General features: G+C 32.2%; 1 protein-coding gene across 1 annotated transcript; it reads right to left on the reverse strand.

The window, feature by feature from the left end:
• Positions 1-49: 49 nt before the first annotated feature.
• On the reverse strand, positions 50-8718 carry LOC108760962 (MATH and LRR domain-containing protein PFE0570w). Its single transcript, XM_018507282.1, has 6 exons — positions 8527-8718; positions 7250-7595; positions 6912-7174; positions 6690-6794; positions 6432-6557; positions 50-5345 (listed from the first exon to the last, which is right to left on the reverse strand). Exons 1-6 carry the CDS (start codon positions 8573-8575, stop codon positions 103-105), a joined length of 6132 nt encoding a protein of 2043 aa, XP_018362784.1. The 5' UTR covers positions 8576-8718; the 3' UTR covers positions 50-102.
• Between the last annotated feature and the right edge of the window lie 2609 nt (positions 8719-11327).

Here is an 11327-nt window from a genome sequence, read left to right on the forward strand (position 1 = left end):
ATTAACTTTTAAATTCAGGAAATATTAAAGAAGAAGTACGTTACACACATTCGGGCAGTAAAATCTAAAAATAACATACTTAATACATATTAAAAAAATCTATTATTTGGGATGACTCATTTTATCGCAAAACATCAAATAGGACGACATTGGTTCTCTGCTGTTTCTAGTAAGCATACGTTCCCTGAACGAAGCTGCAGCGGCAGCTCCTTTCAGTGGCTGTTTTTTGGTCTTCTGCAAGTTTACTACACGGAATTGCGTGGTGCAACCAGAAGTATTTAATGTGTTATCACGATCAGCGGTCGTCACCTTTACTTTACCCGTCGTTGTTGACGATACAATTTTTTCCTTGCCTCGCGAAGTTTTCTGTCTTTTTTTCGCTTTCGTTGGCACGTCCACAAGATTCTCGATCACATCATCCGGAAGTCGTTTCAGACCGCTTGAAGGCGGTAAAAAATTTCTCTCTTTAACTTCTTTTTTTGATTTCTTAGGAATATTCATATAGATCGCATTTTCGACATCTTCATTTTGATTACGTTTCTTCTTGGACCTCGATTCTTCAGTATACACCTTTGCATCAGTTTCATCTAGTTCCTTAGTGTTATAGGCTACATTTTTCGATTTACTCATACCTAATGCAGTTTTTTGTAATCGTAATTTACTAGGCAAAATTTTCTCAGACTTTAATTTTGAAACTGGAATTTCTATTGACAAAACATCCTCCTCCTTCTTCTTCTTTTTCTTTTTTTTCTTCTCTGTTTGCAAAGTTTCAATACTTTCCACTGTCTCTTGCCGTTTAATTTTCTTTTTTACTTGCTCATCTGTAAGTAAATCCAACTCTAAACTATTAACGACTTTATTTTTCTTCTTGTACTGTGGTAACTCTGTTTTATTCCCGCGAATATTTCGAAGCATATTGTCTTTGTTCACATTTGTATTCTCTTCCACTATATTAATTTGTTTCTTGTTCTTCTTAATCTTATTGATTTGACATGCCTCTTCACGAGCATTCTCTACGATAGATAATTGAGTAAGCTTGGCACGTTTCTTCTTTTTAGGAATTTTTATTTCTATAACATCTGTAGATAAAGATTTATCGATTACATTTTCCTTTGATATATCTCGGTTTTTCTTTTTCTTTTTTCTTTCATTAATCTGACATACGTCTTCGGGAATATTGTCCTCTACAACGGGCAATTGGGCAAATTTATCATGTTTCTTCTTTTTTAACCTATTCAATTTTGTTATATCTTTAGACCAAACTTCACGGACAATATAATTCATTAATACCGATTGTTTTAGCTTTCTCTCATTACTATGAGATAATGATACGTCTTCAAGAGTATTATCCTCTACTGTAGATAATTGAGTAAGCTTGACAGGCTTCTTCTTTTTAGAAACATTTAATTCTATAGCATTTTTAGCTTTATCAGTGATATTTTCCTTTAATTTATTTTTTTTCTTCTTTTTCTTATTAGTCTCACATGTATCTTTGTGGATATTATCCTCTACAATAGTTAATGGAGTTAACTTGATCTTCTTCTTTTTAGGAACATTTAATTCTGTTACGTCTTCAGACAAAACTTTATCGCTCATATTTTTATTTGATGAGTCTTGTCTCTTACGCTTTTTCTGTTTCTTTTGACTACATTTTTGTATGACATCGTCATTAGACGGTATTATCAAATCATGTACTTTGTCTTTATTTTTCTTTTTTATTTTTATTTGTGTAGTATCCTTTTCTGCAGATAATTGTTTCTGTAATGAATTAGTTTCTGAACTATATTCTAATCTAGTTGGCGCACTTTCGTTTAACTTCTCTTTTCTAAGATATTTTAATCTTGGTGTTTCGATATCTATATTCATTGTTTTACGTGATGATATCTTGGGTGATTTCGGAGGAAATGTAAAATCTTGTACCTTTTTCATTAAGTCAGGTAAAAGCGAAAAATCGCTTGATATCTCTTTTTTATTTGCATCTTTGAACTTCTTCAAACTGTCTTCATGTAATGTAAGTGATTTAAATTCATTCAATTGTTCAGCTCCATCTTTTGAATATTGTGGATCCAATATACTTTTAAGTGCTGAAGCGATTATATTACAAGTACTTAACGGAACAGTTTCATTTTCCTTCACAAGAGATTTCTTTTTCTTCTTCTTTTTAATCGACAAGTCTGAATTTGATGAATCTTGTAAAATAAGTTTTTTATTTTTCTTCATATTAGATTTCTTCTTTTTTACCTCTTGTGTTGTTTCTGTCTCACTTTTACAAGGTGAAATATGTTCAATAGATTTGTTATTATTTTCATGGGTTTTGGATAGTTTATGAGAGGTACTGGCGTATAAAGAAACAGCTTCCATTTCGATGAATTTATTTTGATTTGTGTCTTTGTCTGCTGTATCCTTTTTCTGTACATTTTCATTTTCGATATTTATTAATTCCGTGTTAAAATTCGCTTTCTCTTTTTCATCTTCCACTTTTTCCTTTTGTACAGCGTTATCATCATCTTCATTATCTTCTTCGTCGTCATTTTCTGCTTCAATGTCATTATCTTCTTCAGCATTTTCTTCTTTCTCATTTTCTGCTCCAGTATCATTATCTTCTTCATCGTCATTTTCTGCTTCAATGTCACTATCTTCTTCATCATTTTCTTCTTCCTCATTTTCTGCTCCAGTGTCATTATCTTCTTCATCGTCATTTTCTGTTTCAATGTCATCAATTATAAAATCTTGAAGATCTGAACCGTTATCATCAGAATCTGAAAATTCTACTTCTGAATCCCTACATTCATCAGCAGCTACATCATCATCAGAAAACTTAAGTTCCAATCCATCCAGATTGTATTCTCTGTTGAGGCTATCAGAATAGCCGTTACTATCATCAGTATTGCTTTCGCTGATTGCTTTTGAAAATAGGTACTCTGGAATTTCACATTCATCGCTATCCGATCCCATATTTGCTATCATAGAAGTTTTAGATCCAAGATCCATAGCTACTACGTTTACATCTATGTCACTATCATCACTTTCGTTCAAATGTATTATTTTCCTAACAACTAGCGACTCTGATTCCTGATCCGCAGAATAATTTAAGGATGTATTTTCATGCTTTTTACTGCAATCTTCAGTTGCTACATTTTTATTTTCAGATTCGGTTGCATTATCATCTGTATCTTTATTACACGATTGTTCCAAGGAATGTTTTTTCTTATATAATTTTTTCCTAGTACTTGCAGCTGTGTCATCAAGTTCTTTCTCTGAATTATCTGTTTGAGATTTATTTGGAGAAATATTTGGCATAGATATATCTTTCGAAGATTTGTTTAATGATGTTCTTTCTCCTGTCGATTTTCGTGAAGATATATCGTTCTTACTTATTAGCGAATTTCTATTTAATTCATTGGCATCATCAATTTCTTTCTCTGATTCATTACTTGCTTTGGAAGATCGTCTTTTTGTTTTTTCTGACTGTTCTGATTTATTTAATCTGGAAATGGATCGGTCATTAGTTCGATTTAAAGCTGTTTTGGATTCATTTAAAGATTTATCAACAGGGATTAAATTATCCTCATCTTCTGCATATCTAGAAATATCTTCATCTATTTCGGATACAAGCCTCTTTTTAGTTCTTGATTTTCGTTTTTTTACTTGTTTTTCGTTTTTTTCATTAGGATCAATATCTAACGTAAGTTCTTCATCTACGGTGGCTAATTTTTCATAATTCGCTTGTGACGCGAACGAGTCTAACCGACTCTTTAATAATACAGTGTCATCGGAATCGTATTCAAAAGATTCTGCTTCTTTTGCCGCTTTTATGGTTTCAGCCGCCAACCATGCTTGTTTGTCCACCAAGATAAGATCGTGTTCAGCTTCATTTTCATTTTCCACCTCTTCCACTAATTGGGAGGTAGACTGTACTGAACCAGTTTTAACATCGTCTTTCTCCTTCCATTTGTCAGCGGGGATATCTTGGAATAAATTAATGCCGGCATCGACATCAGAAACATCATCAACGACATTTATATTTTCTTGATCCTTTTGAGATGTTTCCATTTGTAAACTTTCCTTTTCTCCCTCTAAATTATCTGTACTTTTCCGTTTTAAATTTGGCTTTACTTTTTCTGACAAAACACCTTTTGAATCTGTTTTCTCAAATGATATATCCATTGTAGATTTTTTAGATGCTTCTATTACATCAGTAAGTTGGTTATCTTGAATTATTGTATCATTCGAGTTATTTACGGAATTATTTGTCTCCAGGACAATATTAGAAGATTGGGACGTCGTCGACTCTATTTCTTGTTTCAATGAATTTTCTTCTTCTTGTTCTATAGAATCAGAACTATCAATTATTATGATCTTATCTTGAGTTAAAGCTGACTGTTTATCTATTACAGTAGCTGAGTCAGTGGAAGTTTTATTAATTGGTGACGATATTTGTGAATCTACTGATTGATCAGGCTTAGAGTGTGCTACATTTGGCGAAACTTCGTTATCATTACGACGTGGACTTCGTTCTTCCAACACTAATTTTATTTCGTTATCATCCATAGTTATAATAGAAGTGAGACTTTCTCTACTATCACTTGTCTGTTTTGACTTAACTAGATTTATAGATAAACGCGATGTTTTATCTACTTCATTTGACTCACTTTTGTTAGAATTTTGGTTATCTGTAATAGTACATTCTTTTGTATCAGTTTTCTCTAATTCGCTAATTATTTCCATTGCATCCTCATTACAAGCAGATGTATTTTCAGTAGATATTTCATCTTTGTTAGTAACTTTATCGGCTACTTCTGTGCTTTCATGTAACAAAATGGTTTTATCTGAAGCATTTGAATTTATAGATTCTATAGAAATATCCATTTTTTCTTGAGAGTTATCAATAGTTTCTTTTGACAGATCACTATATTTAATTGCAACTTCTGTCGATTCTCTTGAGTGAAGCCTCTTATTTAAGTTTACTTCCTTTTTCATAGATTTCGTTTCCTTCTCACTTAATAATTTATCCATAAAAGGTGAAGTAAAAGATTTGATAGAAGATGCCGGCTTAGGCTGCATAAGCTTTTCTGCTACATCACTAATAATATTCAGCATTTGATTTTCCTTGTTACTTTTTTCCTTCTCAATAGAAGTACCTGATAAGTTTTCGGGCATAACCTCCATTTCTTTATTTGATCCACATATGTCGAGTAATGATTTTTCTACATCTGAAAGATTTTCAACAATTTTTGTGTCTTCTTTTGCGGAATTTCGATGACTTGGAGAAGAGTAGGTAGAGAATTCTTCGATTGTGCTCTTGTCGGATGGTAAAGTTTCTTCAAACTTTTTTTGCTCTTTATCTACAAACACAAACATATATAAATTATCATTTATCCTACGTCATTTGAGCCAAGTTGTTCCACCTTTCGATAAACTTTAACTCTCTTACTCTTATGCTTTTACTCTCTTGTTTATCTATTAAATAAATTATCAGCTTATCCGAAGATAGAACACTGGCCCTTAAAGGGGTATTCACATGTTGATAAAATAAACGGATTTTTTCCTCATATTTTATTTTTCAATATTTGTAGAATATTTCCTCGAAAAAAATTTTTTAATATTTCTAACATTAACTTAAGTTACAACGGTTTGGAGCCAATTATAAGTAAAAAGGTGACTTGATATTACAGTATAATAGAATCTTTTTAGCGTTTGGAGAAACATGCCTTTAATGCAATGAAAATGGTAAAAATAATTCACACACACACAAAGTTTAGAAGAATCGCTGAAACGGGAGTAAAAAAAAGAATTGTTATTGGCCCAGGAATTGAAGATTATAAATAAATAGCATAAATTTAACCTACCATTTTGTGGAAATTATATCTTAAATTTTTCTCTATTTTTTATAACAATTTAAGTTAAAAAATGTAGTTGAAAAATTGAAATTTTTATTCAATTAGTCACCGTTTTTATTAATATAAATTTATTTTAACAGGGAATTTTAATAAAGGTTACAGAAACATATTTCTTGATTATAAAATTCTCAGCTTTCTTACGTCAGATGTGTGACTAGAGATGACGATAATCATAACTATCCCAGCTGCGGTATCGAATTCCGCCTACTTTGTAAGTTTTTAATTTTTTTGGTACTAGTTAATAAGATATCTAAATTTACAAGATGATACAAATATAATAAAAAACAAACAAAAAAACCTCAAAGCAAATGTATTTTAAGAAAAAAAAGAAAAATTGTTTACCCTGTTTTTCTGAATCTTAGGTAATACTCTCTTAAAATACTATAAATTTACATAGTTACAATAAAAAATAATGAATCTATCATTTGTCAAACAATTTCAAATATAATTAATGCTAAGTATTTCTTAAGAAGCAAATATGTAACGTTAATTCAAATGCTGAGATTTAAGGCAGTTTTTAATTTTATTTACCAAGAGTATTCTCTGTGTTCTTCGCTGTTTCTCTAGTAATATCCTCAGTTTGTGTTGCATCCTCTTTCTCTGACAATTGAAGTGTTTCAGCTGATTTTGACGAATCAGTTGAAGTCTCGACATTTTCTAAAAAAGAAAAAAAAATTAATATAAAAGTAGAAATGTAAGATAAATTTTTTTAGACAAATTATTTCAGTTCATTATTTTGATAATCTTACTACTACTACTACTCTTACTCTACTACTCTTTTACTCTCACCATGACTATAATCTTCTTCAATTTGATCCTTATTTATATTTTGAAGTTTTCTTTTAATTTGATGTAAGCGTTGTAATTGTATATCTGGTGAAGAATCTGAATTTCCTGAATGCATTTAACAAATTTGTTATAAAAATTATTAAAAAACATCTATATTAATTATAATAATACATATCAAGAGTAGACTTAGAGTTACTTGCTAATATATCTTTAAGAAATTACCGGAATTTGTAATTTCATCAGTTTCAACTATTGTAGAATCCAATCGTACATAAGGTATACGATCATTAAGTTCAGTTTGTTCTTGAATCTGAGAACTCAATGGCAACATAGATGCTCGCCTACGGGTCTTGGTTGGTGAACTAGATTGATTCTTATTTACAGTCGAAGATTCTGGATCAATAGACCTTGCTCTTGTTTGACGTGTGGTTCTAGTTGCTGGCAATGGTGACTTTGTCTCGGAACCAGCACGCATAAAGCGCTTACTGATAATTATACAAAACATTAGTTACAAACGTATCGTGAACTATTAAATATAAATATTGACACATTAGCAGTACCTGGTTGCTCGAGTGTTAACTTTGGTTGGTGTGCCAACAAGACTTGTAGCACCTGAACTTTGTCTTGTACTTCGTTTTACAGATGTTGGTGGGACATCAATGTCAATCTCACTAATTTCTGAAGAAACGGAATGCTTTCTAGTACGTAGCTTCTTCATTGTATCTGAGACAGTGGAATCCATAGTTGTTGCTTGTATTATAGCACTCTGAGTTGTTTGAGTGCTGCTGATACTACTATCACTTTCAGAACTTGGCGAATATTTATTCTGTTTTATTCTGCTGCTTCGGCGTAACGGAGAATTTACCGATTGTACAGTAAACATTCGAGTCTGCATACGGCCAATAGCTACAACACAAGAAATATCAGAAAACTAAGCTAATCAAACTTGAAGACATTTAACTGCGTTTGCAGGAAGCACGCTATTAGCACTATTGTATCATTTTAACAGTAAACGTAAAATAAAGATAAAATGACAAGCAATATGTTAATAGTATGCTCTTTCTCTCTCTCTCTCTCTCTCTGAACACAATCAAAGTTTGAACATTTAAGATCAAAGAAATAAAACAATGATAATAATGTGCATTCTTAAATTTTTTAGCACTTTTTATATTAACATATTTACATAATTAGGAGAGTAATGTATTAGATCTTGATTTTTTATTGTACAATAAACATATTTATTTATATAGATAATCAAAATAAACATTACAGTTCTTTATCTTATTGTTTTTACAAGTTTAATTTACACACACACACACACACACACACACACACACACACACACATATAAAATTGCTAAAACCAAACATAATCATATAAAAAAGGAAAAGAATTTTTTTCAATAGATTATTATATATATAAAATTGCTAAAACCAAACATAATCATATAAAAAAGGAAAAGAATTTTTTTCAATAGATTATTGCATCTCAGAATGTGTGACATATGATTTTATCAAGTTTAGAAAGGTTCTTCTCAATGCATTTAAATTAATAAACATAAATACGGTCACAGATTGAAACTGTTAATAGAAAAAAAAACCGGATGCGGCGGCGCGGTTCTCGGATCGGCGAAAATATTCTAACAAAAACAGCAATAATTTCGAAAAAGACGTTGAGACCAAAAGGAGAAAAAAAAACAAAGGTGTAATTACGACACATTTGCGTTACAGCACAATCGATGACAACGAAAAATTACAAAACTCTTGGCACCGAATCGATTAACCGGCACTCGTGTCTTATGCACATGCTGACAAAAAAGAAATCGAGCAATACGTACATGATTTTGGCTCAAAGTCATCGTCTGAATCTTTCACGGAGCGCGACATCTTCGCGATCCTTTAATCATATATCAGACAAAAGACTAATGCTTTACGGAAAAAACAATTCTGAACAGAGAAGAAAGGTTATCGAAACCACGTGTTGCTGTTACTGCTTCCAACAAGAATTTGAACTTCGCAAACCATTGGCAATAATGGCAACGTTGGCATCCGAATAGCAACGGACAATGACGACCATAAATATAATATAAAAAGATGTACAATCAGTAGCGGGATTCGGGCGCTTCTCCATGACAGTCGGAATTTCGAAAAGTAATACCCAATCAGATTAGCGACTGCCATGGGACAACACTTTGGGTGCATTCATAACAAGAACAACTCACCGAGTATTCAATGAACTCTTTCATCTGATTGGCATATTCCGCTAGATCTTAAAATATAGACCAATCAAATGAAAGAACCCACTAAACGCTCAGGGAGTGATGTCGGCTCTGAACACATCTAAAGGACGCATTTAGCGGAACAGTTGAATCCATTGAACACAGCCAAAGTAATTCGTAGATTTTTAGATTTTTAGAGCCTAAGCACAAAGATGACCGTTAATTGAGACGTTCGTGGAACGTAATGGCTCCTGCACACTGGACGCGAAAACGTTTGCCGCGCGGCAAAATGTGTGCAGAAGCATGCGTAGTATAAGTCCGGATCTACAATGGATTTTTAAGCCTTAGGGCCTGAGCACAATAGAGGAACAGGAATTAGATATTAAGATTTCAATCTATCAGAAACTGATTACATCGGAATACATGGTTTCTGATAGGTTGAAATCTTAATATCTAATTCTTGTTCCTCTATTGTGCGCAGGCCCTAAGATTTTAACCTATCAGAAACTGATTACATCGGAACACACGGTTTCTGATAGGTTGAAATCTTAATATCTAATTCTTGTTCCTCTATTGTGCGCAGGCCCTTATGGATGGCGCCACTTATTTCTTTTTTCCCGTTTGACTGCAAAAATGCCTTTTTAGATCGCTATTTCATTTGTACGTTTTTGTCAAGTTCTGAAGAACCACTCGACCGAGGTGGATGTGTTCCCTCTCGTCTGCTCGTCTCAGGTGTTGCGTCCTCGACTATATTTTTGAAAAGCATTGCCGGCTTGGATTGTGCCGTTGTATTCAATTTCGATAGTCCCTTTATCCGTCTTGGTGTGCGCCGTGCGGCCGTGCGGCGTGGAAGCGTCGTAGTCGCAAACGTCCAGTCAAGTCCAGTCGTCCAGTGTTTGAAGGGACGCCTCACCATTTTGATTGCATCATCCTTTATTTTACTCGCCCGGTTCGAGGTGGCCGGTGCATAGCACTCCCAATTACGATTCGCTTCAATTTACGTAGGCCTCAATGGCCCAGTACCAGCCTGTATTGGGCCAATAACAAGAAGAAGAAGAAGTACGTTTTTGTCGTACGAGATTTATTGCCCGTATTCATAGTCAGGGGGCCTATTCTTGAAACAAAACGTATACGAAAGTCTAGGGAAATACTATAGTATACGTAACGTATACTGTAGCATTTCCCTAGACTTTCGTATACGATTCTTTTCAAGGATAGAGCCCCTGGTCTTATATTTACGACTTCTTAAATACAAAGCCTTTATTTTTAGATACTTTATAAATTATTTCATTGGCTACTGAACATCTGATGATATTTAAGTCTGACTATATATATGAATACGGGCTCCAAGTATTTTTTCAGAATTTTTTATCAATTTTTTAGTATTGCATTTTTTTTATTGGCAATTATTTTTATCAACATGAGAAAATATGGTATTAAAAAACTTTGCAAAAGTTCAGAATTGTATGAGAAGAATTAAATAAGCAATTTTTGCCTTTTGCTGATTTTTTGTAAAGTTGATAGTATTTGAGTAAAAAATTATTAAAAACCAATATTTAGCGATTTTTATAGTAATTAATATTTTGTTAACTATTATGAAAATTGCAAAATGGTAGAAAATTTTTCAACTCAGTTTACACTTCCGCTCTATTTACACAAAAATGCTATCGCCAAAAATTGCGGAACATCCTGTATATATTGATATGTGTGTTGTATTTTAATATTTATAATACATATATTACGATGATATTTTCAAACTTTGTATTAAATCCAATTATTATCAATATCTTTAGAATCAAAATATATGTATCTTACGTCCCGTTCTAACATAATTCTTTTGTTAATATAATTTTTGATTCGATGTTAATCAAGTTAAATTTGAAATTGGATACTCATATCTTCTCAGTTTTTTATTTTATTCATTATAAATACTGATTATTATGACACATTATAATTAATTATTTGACTAATATCATTGATTATGTTCGATATATGCGAATCTACATAGATTTTTATGCACTTTATATAATCTCCTTTCACACGGCCAACGGTAATGTAAGCGATGCGATGACCAGTATATATTGACAGTAATTCATCATGATCCATTATTGATTATTTCTTACAAAACTATTGGAAGATCTGAAAAGGACTCTAAACAGAAGTTAAAACATGTAATCAATTTTTTGCATTATCGTTGTATTAAATGTAATTTCGTATTACATGATACATAGAAAGTTTTTCAATCGCGCAAGAATTACCGCGCTTGACTCCTATATGCCATTTTAACTATTATTTTATTCAATGTCTTTTAATACTTTATATTAAATTTGTATACATATGATCAATATGTATACATATATACATGCTATGTATGAATGAGTCACGACAAGTTGTTAGGAAGATAATGCCTCTTTCTATCA

Source organism: Trachymyrmex cornetzi, unplaced genomic scaffold (genome assembly GCF_001594075.2).
Source record: "Trachymyrmex cornetzi isolate Tcor2-1 unplaced genomic scaffold, Tcor1.1 scaffold230, whole genome shotgun sequence".
NCBI classification, from domain to species: Eukaryota; Metazoa; Arthropoda; class Insecta; order Hymenoptera; family Formicidae; genus Trachymyrmex; species Trachymyrmex cornetzi.

Bases quoted from the DNA above. Each gene is read 5' to 3' on its own strand.
- LOC108760962 (XM_018507282.1), bottom strand. From the start codon at position 8,575: ATGTCGCGCTCCGTGAAAGATTCAGACGATGACTTTGAGCCAAAATCA. The intron at 6,558-6,689 runs GTGAGAGTAAAA...TTTCTTTTTTAG, and splicing joins TGAAGAAGATTATAGTCATG to AAAATGTCGAGACTTCAACT. The intron at 5,346-6,431 runs GTAAATAAAATT...TTGTGTTTGTAG, and splicing joins GAACACAGAGAATACTCTTG to ATAAAGAGCAAAAAAAGTTT.